The 18,423-nt window shown below is 38.0% G+C and overlaps 1 protein-coding gene across 1 annotated transcript in view; it reads right to left on the minus strand.

Moving 5' to 3' along the window:
• The window catches only part of LOC145675973 (choline transporter-like protein 1), a 156,114-nt gene that overhangs the window by 54,653 nt on the left and 83,038 nt on the right, over positions 1–18,423 (minus strand). Inside the window, exons 8-9 of the mRNA XM_081746802.1 lie at positions 15,246–15,354; positions 8,908–9,022 (exon numbers count right to left, since the gene is read on the minus strand). Of these exons, the coding sequence (XP_081602928.1) occupies positions 8,908–9,022; positions 15,246–15,354 (224 nt within the window). The remainder of the gene's footprint in view (positions 1–8,907; positions 9,023–15,245; positions 15,355–18,423) is intronic.

The raw sequence follows: 18,423 nt of genomic DNA on the forward strand, positions 1-18,423 counted from the left end.
AATTTGGCCGTCATATAGCCTCTAACGGGACAGTACATCAGAACAGATGGACAGACATCGAAATATAATTTTCTCGGTATGTAGTGGTCATGAAACGTGTACATCCGTTGAATTCTCGAATTCGATTTTTTTCCCCCATGATCACCATACTTTCTTCTTCCGTATCGTCATTCGAAAGTAAATAAAGTGTACGGATTACCGTACTAAGCTTTTTGACTCTCACATCTTGAATTGAATAATATCACACTGTAGTCATTACGGTAAGATTTATTTACGATTAACAAAATTATGGTAGGCTCTTTCCATAAAACTTTGTATCGAAGAAAACTCACCCCAGAAAGTATTACTTCTTGTGTTATAAAAAAAAGTGATTTATATCATATTGCAAATTTGTCAATGAAACATTTAGTTACGAAATAAGAACAAAATTACCTGAGTCATTTTTGAGAAAATCGCCCATGAAAAGCTCACCCACAACAGTAAATTACTTCTGGATTTTTAAAATAAAAATGATATGTTTGTTAATGAAACATTTACTTATGAAAAAAAATTACTTGAGGCATTTTTGAAAAATAGTTCGAGAAAAACTCACGTTCAAGGTTGAATTATCCGTTCTGGATTTTTAACAAAAAAAAATAGTTAAACCATATTGTAGGTTTGTTAATGATTTATTTACTTATGAAATCATGAACTTGTTAATGATTTATTAATGGTTTAAGGTTTGTTAATGATTTATATACTTATGAATGAAAAATGATCAAAACCATATTGCAGGTTTGTTAATTATTTATTTACTTATAAATAGCTGAACAAAATCGCCTGAATCATTTTTTTTAGAAAATCGTGCCAGAAAAATCACCTCCAAGAGTAAACTCTCTCTTCTTGACGTTTTAATGAAAAATTATTTGCATTAATGAAAAAATATTCATATTGAAGGTTTGTTAATGAAACATAGATATATTTATGAAATATGAAGAAAATTGCCTCATCCATTTTTGAGAAAATCATTAAAAAATAACTCCAAGGGTAAATGATCTCTTCTGGACGTTTCTCAGAGAAACGGTAAATACTACATTATAAGATCTTTAATGAAATATTTGCTTATGAAAAATAAATAAAATCGTTAGAGGTGTTTCAGAGAAGATGACTTTTTTTTTTCACCCTTCAAAAATCTCATTTTTGGGGAGTATCAAGAAAACTCGAAAAATTCCTCTGGAAAATGTCAATAAATAACTAAAGCTTAAAATTTGGTCAGATACGTTGAACAGCATGCCCTTTAGGGAGAGTACATCAGGACGAACAAACGAACAGATGTTGAGAAACTACTTTTCGGTATGTAGGGGCCATGAAGCATGGAAATCTGTTGAAGTCTCGAGTTCGATTTTTCTCCAGAATCGCCATACTTCATTCCCTCCTAATATCGTTTGAAAGTATATATATATATATATATATATATATATATATATATATATATATATATATATATATATATATATATATATATATATATATATAATATTTAGATAATATAATAATATAATATTTAGAATATATCCAGGCAGGGGCGGATAGGCATCATTAGGGGGCGCTGGCGTTTTTCCACTACAAGGGTCACTAGCATCCCAACGTCACAAATTAATTTGCTCAGTTTTCTTCTCCCGTAAGTCAATAGTGTTAATAATTAACATTTAAAACCTTATATGTTCTTTTATCAGCATATCATTCTGAATTGTTCAAAGTATTACAGGAAGTTCACGGAATACGTATACTATATTACAAAATTAGCAGATGTTTTAGTATACTACTTTTTGGTGCTACAAAGTCGATCACCTTTTGATTCGAAATATTCTCTAACAAGTCTTTTTCAATAGACATCAACATAAATGTTTGCGAATATTACTAAGACATGGGACTCCTTCACCTATTTTTAATGTATTTCAGTTTTGAAAAAAAAATCTTTTACATATGTTACCTGGCTTAAGCGACAAAGTCAATAGAAATTTGTATGCTAGTAGCAAACCTGAATAAGCATTACTCTTGTACAAATTATAATTCTGCAAAATTAAAAATCATCACATTGGACAATTTTTGCAATACATTTTGCACTCGAATTCCTTGTGAAAAAATGCTTTTTTTTCTAATCTTGAATTCCTTGCGCTATCAGCATAATTGTTTCTTCTCGGTTGTACTTGTCAGCAAGACTGACTTTTAAGGATTCCCACTTCCTTGACAAGTCTAATAGTTCTTCTTTTATAGAGTCCTTGGAAACTTCTTTACTGATTTTTGTTCTGAAGATGCGTAAGTTTATCGAAGGCCGTCTCTGGAAGTTTTGTTACTTGGTTGAAGTTTCTAGGGTCCAAACACGACAAATCAGCCCATAAAGTATCTATCTTGTTTCTTGAATCTTGAAGATATACTCGAAATTACCGTATCCAATATTGTGTTGAATGCTTCGATGCAGTACCTGGTTATTGGATCAGAAGTAGTTTCATCTTCACATTCACGGGGAAACATACTTTTCCACCTGCGAAGCGAGTTGTCGGCAGGTTAGTAGAAACAAAAAGATCACGTTCTAATTCTTCAAATCTCTCATTGAACCATTCTGCAAACCTTACTGCTGTATTTCTAACGGATTCAAAATCACTTCTCTGCTCCTTGAGTTGGGACAGAGTAGTCTGCACCATTTGATATGATTGCAATACATCAACACCCTGTGTTTGGAGATAGTTTGACAGAGGGGTCGTCAATTAAAATATTCTCAGGGACACTTGGGCTGTCAGAATTGTTTTGAACTTGAGATCTTCTATATGTCTTTCCGCTTTGCACCTAACTTCTGGTTTGATATTTTCTGTAGAAGCAATCTCCTTCATTGTTATGATTAACTCTACGTCAGGAGTAAAAGTTAGGGGGAAACGAGGGGAACGTCATTCCTTCACTTCCAAAAATATCTATGACGTCCCTCCACTTCGTAAAAATACAATGGGGAAAGATAGGCACAGGGGACGGCGTGACGTCATGCGTTCCCCTACTTTCTCAGATCTACTTTTACCCCTGCTCTATGAATAAAGCATTTCCTGGCTTCGAAAGATGACCTAACACTTTCTGCAAAGCAGAGTGTTTGGGCCATCATCTTGTTTCTGCAATAATTATAAGACGCGTTTGTTGACATTTGATCTTCCAAATGTCCATTCGTCAAGACTCACGTATAAATACCGCACACCACAGGCATTCAGCAGAACGAACAGAATCGATGCAACTTTTTGTAGCATCACATGACAAGATTTAGTATATAAGTACGTGCAACTGATCAGAGCACATGGTACTTAAGTGTTTCGAAAAACCCGAATATTGTCCTTGCATGTTACTTGCGTCATCGGCTGAATTATCAATACACTTTCTTATATCAAGGTTCAACTTCGGCAGAATTTCCAGCAGTAAATCGCAGAGAGACATGCATTTTCCAATAGCAAAAATTCTTCCTTTAACAGCAGTTTTAACAACATACCATAAAACAACAGAGTACTGATCGGAAACTTTATATCTTGAGTAGTATCTAATAGAATAGAAATCTTCCCAGCCTGAGAGACTTTTTTCTCCCAAAATATCTTCTTTGATAAGTGGGCTGATAGCATCTGAAACGTAATTCACCGTAGTTTTTGAAAGGAAAGTTTTGTGACCACCATCTTGCTTACTTCCTCGTGCATGACTCATTGTATTCTTCTCATTGACCTTATCTAAATGACTTTTAGAAGGAAGATCAAATTTGCTTAACAAAAGAATAATATCCGAACAGTTTCCATGAGCTGTAGTTGTGTCTTCCAGTCTATAAGCTCCTTCATTTCACTTTCCTCTGTAACTGAACCTTCTTTTTACCAACGAGCTTTATCACCACTTCGACAATTCGTTGCATTACCTATCTGTTCTCAACCTGATATTTCTCTTGTTTCAGCTATTCATGAAGAAGTAGTTTCTTAACACTGTACCCTCTTTTGTTAGATATGTAAGCATACACACCTGCCTGATGTATTTTTTAGAAGATTCGTGTTCTCTTATTCGCTGATAAGCGTGCTTAGTGCCTCGTACAGAATCTTAAACAAATTTGTTGGTTTGATCTATAGAAGCTATGCACATGCTGCAAAAATAAATAAATAAATAAATAAATAAATAAAAATAAATAAATAAAATAAAATAAAATAAAACACATTTTGAGCAGAACAATATGACTGCCAAGTTCTGTTGGTGACATTTGCTCGTTTACAAGCAAACTCAGGATTAAAGGGTATGTTTTCTTTCGGTTGATGGAGATGGAAATTACAACCTTGAGGATATCATTCTCTTGTGGACGTATAAAATATGTAGTTTGTTGCTTTGTTTTCTGCTGCACATGCTTTTCAATGTTTTCTCTGACTTTGGAATCGGCATCACTAGAACTGGAGCTTTTCTGTTCATTTTCTTCTTTGACAGCAACAATCATAGCTGATGTTGCAAGCACACTAATTTCAAGACTCGTAAAAGTGGAACTTTCTTGTTCATTTTTTTACTTTGATAGCAATAGCAACATTTGTAGCTGATGTGATGGGAGCACTAATTTTAGTATTCATGGATCTAGAATTTTCTTGTTCATTTTCCGCTCTGACAGTAACATTCGTTCCAGATAAGGTAGGATAGTACACCGTAGGATTGTGTTCAGTTTGTTGTGAGTCAGTAGTTGGCAGTCTTGCAGTTTGGAGGCACTAAATAGGTCTGTGATCTTTTTGCATGCATCAGCATCTGCTTTTAATAGCTTTGCCTTGTTTGCAGAATGATTTTGAGCACCACTTTTCCGTTTCGATTTATTGTCTCTGTACATCGCCAAGGATAACTAACTGTGAGAAAATATGATATAATTAAAGAACAAACTATTTTTTGATGGATACACATCTGTGATATACAATAGAGCGTAAGTACAAAGTAACTAAGAAAAGTTCTTGCCGTTTCTGACGTCCTATTAATCATGCGGTCACAGAGATAAAAAATGAAATGTCACACGTGCCTGCTGAAAGATCGGGACCTAGTGTGACTATCTATCTCAGGTACGTTGCGTACACACAGCAGTCATAGCTCGTCTGGTATCGAAGAGAAATGGAGGTATCTAAGCAGCTTCTTAGCGTGTGATTGTTGTATGACCTTAAAGTGGGCCTGTCAGAGTTCGCATCCAGTTGTCGCATACGCCAAGCATTTGGGGAGAATGCCGTGAACGAACGCATCGCCAGGCAGTGGTTCCAGAAATTCCGTTCGGGAGATACGAGCCTTTCGGATGAAGGCTTGCAATGGACGACTACATGCGTTGGATGACGAGAGCCTGAAAGCAGCCATGGAGGAGAACAATGGTCTAACATACGATGAACTTGCAGAAAGGTTCCATGTTTCCACTGAAAGAGTCAAACTGCACCTGCATAGAATAGGGAAGTCATATAAGTTAAGCAAGTGGGTACCCCATACATTGCCGGCAGTCAATAAGGAATAACGAGTGACTTCTTGTTTATACTTGCTCACTCAGCACCTGAATACACCCATCTTTGATCACTTGTTCACTGGTGACGAAAACTGGGTCCTCTGTGACACTCCCACGAAAACTTGTGTATGGTGGAAGCGTCGGCAAATAGTGCATTACGAGCTCATTCCAAGTGTCAGACCATCATTGCTGATCTCTACTCTCAGCAGTTGCAAAAAGTGCACCATGCATTGAGGCACAAGAAACCAAATTGATGAATCACAAGGTTCCTGCCAAGCCACATGTGGCAAAGAGAACCGGGGAGACCCTTCAGCAACTTGGCTGGGAGATATTATGCGCTATATTCTCCGGACCTCGCGCCAACAGATTACCACCTGTTTCATTCCTTTGGCAACTACTTCCGTGGGAGATCCATCGAAATATGGTAGACTTTGGGAACACACTCAGGGACTTCTTTGAATCCACGACAACCAAGTTTTATCACGAAGATATTGTGCAACTGCAGGAACGTCGAAAAAAGGTGTTGGATGCTGACGGAGATTACCTTGAAACCTAAAGGTATGTACGTCCACTGTATTGCTCTTTGCGTATCACTGCTCTATATTTTTTTGTTTGTCTTGTAATATACCATGGTCGGTTGAGTAGTTTTTCAGACAGTACACACCAGGCCCGTAATCAGTTTAAAGTCACGGGGGCAGAGGAGACCAAGTTTAAGGAAAGCTAATAGAGATGTGCACGAGACAAGATTTGTGGCTGTCTCGTCTCGAAAATGTACTGTAAAAGTGATGTCTCGACTCGAAAAATGTTATTTCTCTATTGAAAGAGCCGTGTCTCAACTCGAATTTTGTCAGGAAAATCCTGTCTCGACTCGTCTCATGCGCATCCCTAAAAGGTAAGCAGGGGTTCCTCAAAATATATATCTCGCAAGCAGGGCCGGATCCAGGATTTTCTGAGGGGGTGCACCAATAACTATCAGTACATTTTAATCAAATTTATTTTTTTTTAAATACCTTTAGGCATCTGTGATGTGTATGAGGAATTGACTTAAACTATTGTGTTTAGCAATACTCCGCTTTCTTTTAAGCCCGAAATCGAAACATGACATGAAATTTTAGGAAAGTATTGCTACTTTCACTGCCATTTTCTCACTTTAGATAGTGTATACTCAGAACGGAGGGGGGTGCACGTGCTCCGGTGCCCTGCTTGCAAGTAAGCAGAAGGAAAGTCGGAAGAAACGCCTCACAGAACACGGCATCACAATATTATGAATGAGAATGCACAAAAGCATGCAGAAAAACTCCATTCATGAGATACATGAACGGGAAGGAACTTATGGGCCACCCTATAGAAATGATGAAGGCATTGGTTCATTGTCTGTTTTCTGGTATCAAAAAAATTAAGATCTCTGGAATAATGTTCAAAATAACATACCCCTAGTTTCAAATGCAATATATATAAACTTGTTCCGTTCAATTCCAAATTTTCTTTTATATGGTGCATCTCGGGGGCTCTTGGGAAAGGGGGCGCACCGCGCACCGCCCAGTAGCCCTATCCGTCCCTGAATGCAGGTAGACAGTTTTAAAAAAATGTTGATCATTCCTTGACGTCTGCGGTGCCTTTCACGGAGTTAGCACCGTAATGATACACAGTGATGATTTCATCTTAAACGGAAAAAGAATATTATGGATCACCCTATCATAGACCACTACACAAGCAATAACACTTTCAGTGAACAGGCCCTCTAAAAATACCTTTTACTATATTTACTACTAACTGGTAAATTCATTAATAATATTATTTCAGGCCAGATATCTATTAAAACAGTCAACGCTTGTTCATAGACTATATACAAATAGTTTATCGAAAATTTCTGGAGAAATGTGAGTATCATTTAGCACACAACTTTGGATCATGAATTACTGATTTCATTTTTATAATATAATATCGTATTTGTTGTTTACCTCCTTTGGTCTGTAAAATTTATATTTAAATATACAAAGTGATCTTAAAAGTTACGCAATCCATGGAGCACATATTTATTATTATTAGTATTAGTATTTGGCAGGGAACAGGTTGTAATAATTGAGGTAAGAAACTCCATAGCAGCATGGTATGCACGTATTTTAAGACTATATACGGAATTTAAGCTACGAAATCACCACTGCACGATATGCAGAGGATCCTGGAAAAGGCAACTCTGAATGAATCAACCATTAACCCTTTGGAGTACGGGGTTTTTTCAATCAATTTCTGACACCTTTATTTATTTGAATAGCCTTCTTGAACAATATTCATCCGAATTTGATGGTTAATACGCCATCCTCTTCAGAATAAAGCAATAATGTCTGTATGAAGTACGAAGGAAAGAAATTTTGAGAAACGGGGGAAATTTCTTTGAAAAAATCTTTTTTTTAAGTTTGGCGCTCCCTAGAGTGGTCAGGGTGATAGTACGCAATTTTAATATACCCTGAAAAATACATTCAGGTATTGGTCATGTTTGACCCAAATACGATGACCATATTCCAAATAGAGACGTGGACATGATATTTACTAATTCTGTTTGAGTATACAAAATATCGTATACAAATTGGGAAAAATATAACGTAAAATAAACATTTCTGGACAGGGTACTATTCATTCGAATTTCGTGGTTAGTACGTCATTCTCTTCAGAATAATGCACACTTTCCAATGGTGTGATACTCATGCCACCAGACGTACAAGGAAAGGGGAATTTTGCAAAATTTGAGGACTTTCTCTGAAAAAAATCCTTCTTGAAAGTTTGGCACCCCCTAGAGCGGCTCCTGGTAAGAGTACGTAACTCCAAAAATAATTTTTGGTATTGGTAATGTTTGTCCCAGATACCATGCCCATATCCCGAATAGTAAAGTGGGAAAAATATTTCCCAATCCTGTTTGAATATTCAAAATATCGTTACGTGAACAGTTACATAAAAGTAACATGCTTGATCGGCGTTTACCTGCGTCGTCATAGCCACCGTTACAAAACAATGATGAAGTGAAAATAGTGAGGCAACAGAAATTCCCCTTTCCCTCTGATGTCATAGCCTTATCAGAGCTTGTATCACGGAGAAGCCTATTATTACTATATTCAGTGGTCCTTTCAAGAACAGGTGGAACCAAAAAATACAAGTTTTTGTTGCATGTAAATGCTTCTACAGTGTATCAATTACGCAACTGTCTCCATTGCATCACTCTGATGCGATGATACTCCAAAGGGTTAAACCTCTGGACGATAAATTCAAGGAAGTTTGAAACGTGTCAGATGCCCCAAAAGCGGTAAACCGACAGTTCTCTCTGAGGACAAATTGACAAATATAGTGCAGCCATGAAGAACAATACCTCCATGGATTTCGTGATTTTTTTTTTATCAAGCTATATAAAGAACACTTACTGTAGCTATTGTGGCAATAATAGCGTACGCAAGATAGCTTTTTTCTATCCTTTGGTCTACTGCTCCCTCATTTTTTATATCCTGCATTCTTTTCCTCTTCTTTCCATATAGTACCCTAGAAAATAAAGAACATAAAAATAAAACTATAAGCAGAGGCGGATCTAGGTCGGGGCCAGGAGGGGCCTAGGACCCCCCAGTTTTTTGAGAGACAAAAATAATTTAAGCTATTATTTATATATTTTTGAAAGTTTATAGTAAACATGATATACTTATCATATTATGGGTTCTGACCGGCCCCCCAGTTTTTACCTTCTAGATCCGCCTCTGACTACAAGTCCTTCTAGATATTTATACTCTAGCAGCACAGATAATAGGGTCAGCAGTGGGGAACGGTAGGCCAGCCAATTGCCACCGTTAGTCCTACGTTATAATTAGTCCTTTTACCGGGCATTTGCAAACCAATTCAACTGGAACCGCAGCCCCATGTGAGGTCGAAACTGTTGGGGAAAGTTGTTGGTTGACAACATAATGTACAGTTTGAACTACGCCGGCCCAACGTAGTTTAAAACTTGATATTTGCAATTCCCAATTTCCAAACATTGGCCTACCCCTAACAGCACAAGATGTGCTAGGCATGTGACATTTAAGTGTCCCAGCTACTTTTTAGGTACCCGACACTTGGCACATATGATATTCATGTACTAAGTATATACTTCAGCTACCTACAGTTTTAGGTACTTGTTACACCTAATTGATATTTGCAACTATGTACTACAAATATAGCATTTATATACCTGGTTCAGTTTCGTACTCTAACAGTCGTTTCTTTTTATGTCGTCACTTAGGGCATATATCTCTCATGTTCTAGGTACGTCCTTTAGGTATAAATTGTTTCAGATACCCTAACAGCACAAGATGTGCTAGGCATTCGTCATTTAGGTGTTCTAAATTCATCTCCCAGATTTGATGCATTTGTTGCTTCTTTTTCCAAGAGATTGTGTACTAGAGGCAATAAACCCATCAACATTACTGATGGCAACTGTCGCCGATTATTTGAAAGTGAATATGGAAGAACCATGAAATAAAGTAAATAGACACTCGTCATTTTGTTATAAAATTACATGGCGAGCATATTTTTTATCCGGTCCCAAACTGTTATTGTCGAATATACGCGGTTAAAGGAGCATTCTGATCAGCCAAATTCAAAAGACCTCAATAATTTATCCCTCTACAAGCGACATTCTCCTCATCGTCTCCGTGACCAAGTCGAAAAGAACGCGGCTAGTAATCCAGCAGTTGGTGGTTTGCGACCACCCAAGGGTAGCGCTACATTTTTTTTACTTGTTTAAAGTATTGTTTAGACTCACCTTAATGTAAACACATTACACATATAGGCGATTTAACATATTTTGGGGGAGTAATTTTGTGGTTCATTGACGCTTACGGCATGAGGAACATACGTAGAACATACTAGGCAAATTCCCAGGTACATTTCAGGCATGTGCCTAGGGGCGGACATAGACTGTAACTATCATTTGCCATCCATGTGATTTCTTTCTTAGAAGTATATAAGGTACATACTGGACACATTCCCATGTACCTGAGGGAACATGATAGTCATATGCCTGCTGTGTAATTGTGCTGTTAGGGTACGAACTGTGCTTTTTAAATGAAATCGTTAAGTTTTACGTCCCACGGTTATGCCAGTTAGGCTAAAGTTGACGGTGATGATGAGAAATTAATGAATGAAATGGGGGAAGGAAGAAAGTGGGAGTAAAGGGGAGAACTCCGAGGAAACCCACGCACACGGTATTATCCACCACAAAGTTCACTTGGCGGAGGCTGGGATCGAGCCCGTGACCCCAAGCACCAGAGGTGAACGCTCTATCACTGAGCCACCGAACGCTCTACCACTGAGCCCCTACGAACTGTTGCTAGGGTACTTATTGTAACTTCTAATGTCACTGAATGAGAAAATGTGTATGAAAGGCATGATCGAAGTTGGAAAACAAACTAATTACCTACTTTAAACTCCTTCGCCCACTATCTCTTTCCTTCTGCTAATATACCTTCTTGCCAGGGCCGGCTCTACCATGTGTGCAACACGTGCATTTACACGGCGCCAAAATCTGCCATAAGTATATTATTTAAAATAAATATTTCTTGTTGGAAACAGACTTCATGATGATAGTAGTTAAATTTACTTAGCTGACCATCAATTTGGATACTATATTCATAATTCATGTTTAAGTCTCATTAGTTTAAGATCACGTGGACAGTGCTAAAGCAAATGGTCAAACAAAACCCAGCATGAATTGCTTGGCTGTTGTCAAATACAAAAACTCAATTCCCGAACAGTAGCAAACACCTGTTCCATGTAGTTAATTATCACAGTTTTTGATATGAAAATTATTCTTGTATTTGTCACAAGCAAGTTCCTTATCATTGAAGGTGGAAACAAGTTTTTTTCTTTTAATTTTAGCAGATGTAGAAGAAAAATCAAAATCAAGAAATAAAGATGAAAGAGCTACTTGCACTGGAATTGAAGACTGATATATTGAGATTAAAGCTCGATATTGAATTCTATAAAAAGGATTACCATCTTTCCTGTACAGGTGTGTTTGGTTTATCTTTCACTAACATAATAGATTATTGTGTTTTAAAAAAAGAGGGAACGAAATTGTATTTGTAGTGTTTAGACCTTTCTGAGTTCGAGTGCATTTTCGCTCCCCTTCGTTGTTCATGATGGTGTAGCATCAGTGGCGTAGCAAAATTCTTGGAGCCCCCCGCAGACAGCATGGAGTGGGGCTCCTTCTCTACGTCCCACATTACGATTTGAGGGCCCCATGATGGCTAGGGTCCTCCGCAATGCGGGGTCTGCGGAGCCCGTATTTACGCCCCTGGGTGGCAGCACAATTAAAATCATGGCTTTTAAGTTTTTTTTTCTTTCTGGAGAAAGGGGGTGGCAAATGATATCATTGTACGGGGCGGCAAATTGCCTAACACCGGCCCTGTTTTTAGCATACCCCTCATGATACAATTCCTACTCAGCCAATGTCCCAACCAGTTTATCTTCTTCTTTTCAATTGTATCTGAAATTGTTCTTTTCTGTCCTACTATTCCTAACACTTCCTCATTCGTTTCCAGCTTGACTTAGCTAATTCTCTCCTTTCTTCTCCACACTCACATTTCGAAAGTTTCAAATCGTTTCTTATCGCTTCTGCGTATTGTCCATGTTTCTGCCTTATAAAGTACAATACTCCACACGAAACATTTAATAAGTCTTTCCTTAACTCCTTATTCAAGAACGCACAAAATATACTTTTCCTGCTCTTAAATGCTTCTCTTGCAATTTCTATCCTTGCTTTTATTTTACGTTCATACTTAATGTCATTACTAATAATACTAACCAGATATCGAAAACTAGTCATCTCTTCTGTTTTTTCCCTTCCTACCTTTATGTTGACACTGACCATTTCCTCGCAATCACCATAGTTTTTATCTTTCTAACATTTATTGTCACCCTATATTCCTCACGAGCATCCATCTTATTAATTTTCTCTTCAAACTCTACAATAAGTGCCATATCATCTGCAAATGGTACACATGTAACCATTCTACCGAAATGTCGTTTTCATTATGTAGGCTCTTCTTCACTATTTCGTGTAAATAGATATTAAATAATGTCTGCGAGACAACATTCTTGTCTAACTCTCCCTTCAATTAAACTCTCCTCTGTTGTTTCTTTCCCTAATCTAAAACTTACTTGTTGGTTCATGTACCTTCCTTATGAGCAGTGGTGCTATTCAGCCGGTTCGCTAGAACCGGTTGTATAAATATTTCGAGTTCGCAGAACCGTTTGTTATCCCAGACATAAATACTCACATTTATATTTAACGCATGGCTCAACCAAGAGTGAAAGAAAGAAGCCAAATAAAGGTCGTTTCCACCCAATGCATTGCTGACTCCCTACTTTCTTGACCGGTGAGTGCCAGGGTCGATATTGGTATGTAGAGAACCAGTAGGCTCTGTAGGACTCGAATACGTTGGTTTCAGTGTTGCGAAGTAAGGTGTGTTCGAACAGGAGTCGAAAAAGCGATCGACGGTCCCAACAGTATAGTAGTCAATTCTCGGCCATCGTGCGCCACTGGAGAGACTTCCAGTGGAGATCTTTGGATCTATCCTTATCTCCTAAATCTGCTGCATAATTTTATATCGCACACTCTGAAACCACAGAGATGCAGCAGGATCTTGATAAGAAGTGACGGGAACCTGACCAGAAGCACACGAGCCCCTCGGGCAATGTGGGTATAGAGAGAGAACGGGCGGACATGCTTGTTTCCCAACATGGTAACCCCGATGTCGAATTTGAATTTGCTCCAGTGACAGAGCTCAAAACGGCCAGACACTGCTAATCGCTCTCGGCTGTTTCAAGCCACGTGTCAGCTGAGCTTGGTTTGGTTTCACTTGAAACCTATTATTGGGCCTGGTTGTGATAACCAGCAAGCCTGTAGCTAGGAGTGTGATATGGGAGATTTACAGTTCAATTTGTTCCCTGACACACAAACCAAGTTCACCTGAACGAATGGGTCGAAATAGCCGAGAGCGATAATCAGTGTCTGGTTGTTTTGGTTGTGGCACAGGAACAACTTCAAGTGAGACATCGGTGCTTGCATATTCGGAAACTAGCGTGTCTGCACGTTCTCCCCACACCCATATTGTCCGAGGGACCCGTTGGTCAGTGGAAATACGAGCCCACACATTTAAACAATCCGTGCTTTTGAGCCGGTTCGCGTCACTTCTTATGAGGATCCAAGTGGATCTCTGTAGTTTCATGGGTAATGTGCGACATAGAATTACGCAGCAGAGTCAGGAGATGAGGATGGACCCATATATCTCCACCGGCCGAAAGCCTCTTAAGTGGCGCACGGTGTCCCGAGAAGTGACTACAACACTGTCCGGACCGTCGATCGGTTTTTCGAATTCTGTTCGAACACAAATCACTTTGTGACATCGAGACCAATGTATTTGTGATCTACAGAGCCTACCGGTTTTCTACATACCTATATCGACCCTGGTCCTCATCGGTCAAGAAACTAGGCAATTGCTGGAGATGCCCTTTGTGAAAGCACCTCTGTACTTCTCCCGCTCGCTTGCATTGTTGTGAAAACAAGCAACTATGAATTATTTCAATTCAATGGACAGACAGAAATTTGAATGGGCTGGAGTCAAGATATTTATCTTAAGCTACTGATAAAGAATTTTCCAGTAACGTCAATAAAAGGTTTCCAGGTCTTCATTGTTAATTCTTTTGAGTGCTCCATATTTGTATTGGTGAGATTAAATGTTTGAAATTTTCAGGCAGCAAAAAAATACTTTTGGCAAAGCCAGACTAACTCTCACTAACAAAATACACTATTATACATTCTGCCATATGTTTTCCCCACCTAAAGTCGGTTTTGTTTGAACGTAACGGTACAAAATACAATAGCAACAGTACTTAGTTCGAACCCAAGGTGGTAAAATTTGCGTTGCGTTCTAGAACACAAGAACTATCTTGCATGGTTTGTTTCCTAAGACAACTATATCTATCTACCTATCCATTTACTATTTCTCCAAGATTATATGTATATCAGGTGTTCCAAAAATGGCTTTCTTTTTGTAAAATAGGGCCCTGTAGGCGCCATTTTTAGAACACCCGATATATATATATATATATATATATATATATATACCTAGGTGTATAATAGCGAACCGGTTGTTAAAAAATTAGAATAGCACCACTGCTTATGAGGCTTTGACTAAAAGTCTTTTCTAGGCCAATAAATACAACATACAGGAGTCAAAGTGAGGGGGGAACGTGTGGAGACGCAGTTACCGCACTTCCGAAAAATAGCTATGGCGTCCCTCCACTTGCTAAAAAATATTACAACGGGCAAAGTTAGACAAGGGAGACGGCGTAACGTCATGCGTCCCCCTACCTTTTCAGATGCACTTTTACCCCTACTTCCATACAACCTTTTATTCAGTATTCGAACCATAATTTTAGCTGCATGCACTATGAGATTAATAGTGCTTTATTCCTCACGTCTCTCTGGTCTTAGCCAACGGTATCATGATCGTTTTCAGAGAATCTATTGGCCACTCTTCTGGCGAAGAGATTTCTTGAGGATAATAATGCGGAAGGTATGTAGTATCTATTGGAGTGTATTCTATGAAAAAAAAGAAAGAAAAGAAAAGAAAAATATTTTTTGAACTTGCAGCGATTGTTTTCGATGCAAGGATATACGGGGAGACTAAGAACGGGGAGACTTAAGTATTTATTAAGTAAAACTCACCAGAGAGCTATTGTCCCAATGATACTGACACCTGCAACAGCAATCACCACAAACCATACAACAATTCCGATCAAAAATCTGAAGAGAATCATTATCAAAACGGTAAACCCTGCAATAAAGAAAAATCAATTAATTAGTAGAAGATACTGTGATAAGCGATAATTTGAATAATGGATGGAAGATTATTCAAATAATCAGCGGTATTCAGACTTATATCCTTTTAGGACATGCATAATTCCTGACACCAAGATAAAAAGTATAGACCAAAAATCGATAGCTCCGAAACTATGGGACCTACCGTAGTCGGATCAAGATTTCAATTAGGAACTAATATGTGTGCTATCCAAAAATACATGTTTCAGAATCCTGCTGTACTTCAGGAACAATTTTTAAAAAGGTAGTTGGTAAGTACTTCAAATTACACGCCCATAGTCAAACTCCCTCGTAGCTCCCATAGTATTGATGCTATGGACATTTAAAGTTCATTTTTTCATGTTTTCGTCAGCCTATAACTTCGAAAGGAAGCATTTGTGCACCCAGGTTGGTCTATACTTTTTGTCTTATCTTGGTATCAGGAATCACCTCCAAAACATTGTCGGCAGGGGAATTCAGGATTTTTTGACGGGGTACACCAATAACTACCAATCACATTGAAACTCTTCAAAGTGACATGTGATAATATTCTTTACCTCTGACAACATTGGTATCGTACATAGAGCGGGGAGGGCAGTATTTTAAAGAGGGTCGCAACTGATATACAGAAAGAAGTTCTTTCCTCCTGGCTTCTGTTTTCTTCCTTGCGAAATGTTATATTGTTTTCCTTGGTGAATCCTTTTCCTTCAACCTTCAGAAAATCGACTTAAAGTATTGCTGTTGCAAAGTTTTGCTTCCTTTTAAGCCTCAAACGAAACATGATAGCAGAAAGTTTCAGAAAGTGTTACTTTTTTCACTGCTATCTTCTCATTTCAGATCGTGTATATTTACAACGAAGGGGAAGGGGGTGCACCGGCCCTAGTTGTTGGTGTTGTTCTGATACATCTTATATACATAGATCAGGTTGTCTAAACAGTATTGACCCTTTGGAGCTCAAAATTGAAAATTAAGGGTGGTTTACAGGGCGAGTTTACAGCTTCAATCAGTTATAATTATTTATTTGAACCACATAGAGACTTGGTTAATATGCCGTTATACTACAAAACACTTAAAGTTTTTTTTGGTGACAAATCCATTACGGCTCAATGTGTGCACCTGCGGTCATCCTGGACACATCTCAACGAAAGTCGATTTCCTGCCAAACAGTAGCCAGCATTTCGGGAGTAACGTCCGCGATTGTTGCTGTGATGCGATGTTTCAGTTTATTAACATTATCAGGTAGGGGAAGGGTACACCTTATCTTTCACAAGCCCCCACAGAAAGAAGTCAAGTGGTCTGTTATCTGGAGACAGTGGCAGCCAGACAAATGGTCCACCACGACCTATCCACTTATCTGGGAAACGTTGATCAAGAAATTCCCTTACGTCTATCCGGAAGTGCGGCGCGGCGCCATCTTGTTGTCACCATAAGCGACCATCGTTGTCGTTTTCATCTAACTGTGCGAAACTTATGCTGTACAGGATTGGCGCCCATGCATGTTAGTAAGTATTTTAGTAACAAACTATGAAGAAATCTCGAATAAAAGAATATTTATAAAAATATGTTTTTTAAAAATTACAATATCTACGTTCCTTCTTCTGTTCATCCAAGTATGACAATTTTCCTTTCACTATGACTTCAACTAACAAAAAAACGTACGTATCCAATAATGTCTTGTAAAATATTTTATATCTGCGTTCCTTTCTCTGTTGAATCAAATGTTAACAGGACTTGCTTTCCACATAACTGTTTTGTTTTTATTATTCCGTCAATTACTGTCTGTTCCAAATGACAAGTTAAAGGAGCAGTAGAAAACCGTTTCTGAAATAACATGTTTGATTGTACAGGGAAGCGATGATAAAAATTTATTTTTATTTTAGCTTTATTTTTATCTTTATTTTTAACGCTAATTCTTCCTATTTCTTGTTTCTTTTTGTTTCGTCCTTCCTCAATTTTTTTATTTCTAGTCTCGAAGGGGGGGGGGTCCGGACCCCCCGGACCCACCCCTTGGCTACATGCCTGCTGTGACTATTACTTGCCATCCATGTGATTTCTCTCTCAGAGGATCATAAGGCACATACTGGACACATTCCCATGTAAACTCATGTCCAAAATTATTGTCGCATATCTATAAATATATTGTTGTAGGAATATAATATGATAACGATTTCGCCCGGTATTTCTTATAATGTTAGTACGTGTATAATCGGCAAAGGCATGCATGTGGCAAATTTTATGCCAAAAGAGCAGTAAATAACAACAATAAAACGAAAATAAAAGTTTCTTGTCCATTTAGTAACATTTTGTTTTACTCATTCCAATTTTCGTATTTATAATTCCTTTCCTATGAAATTTACCACAAATATTCATTTCCCAATTTATACACATAGTAGCAGTATTAAAAGTACCCTGCAAAATCATTATCAAATTATATTCTTACAAGAAGATAGTTATAGATATGCGACAATAATTTTGGACCTAAGTGTACCAGAGGAAACATGATAGGCATATGCCTACTCTTTAATTCTGCTGTTAGAGTACTCACTACGTCAGTCAAACTTGAAGTATTGCAGTATAATGACATATAAACCAAGACTGTATGTGCTTCCAATAAAAATTATAACTTATTATAAAGAATCACCCTGTACATTTATTGTGATTTGAAAATAATGTTATGAAAACTTGTTGGCGAAAAAGGTACTGTAAAGTTGGAGGCACATATGCACACACATAAACACACACCAGCTCTTTTACTGCGTGTTTGCCTGGTTACGCAGGTTCGACATATTTAATTATTCGCTTCCATATCCCCTATTAACCCGTAATGAGAGGAGGAGGGGAGAAAGAAGGAAAGAGCTGTAAACGTCAATTTTTGGACAGAACACTCCCTTTGCCACGAAAGCAAGCGATAAAAAATCAGAGAAGACATTACCCCCCAAATTCTTACCTTGGAGGCCTTCCCCCGTATCTTCAAAATGATAAAATCACATTTCCACAATTTTGTTCACTGACCTTTTGTCATTTTCCCAGTAACACCACAATCCCG

This window comes from Thermobia domestica, chromosome 18, assembly GCF_964235325.1.
Source record: "Thermobia domestica chromosome 18, izTheDome1.hap1.1, whole genome shotgun sequence".
Taxonomy (NCBI): domain Eukaryota; kingdom Metazoa; phylum Arthropoda; class Insecta; order Zygentoma; family Lepismatidae; genus Thermobia; species Thermobia domestica.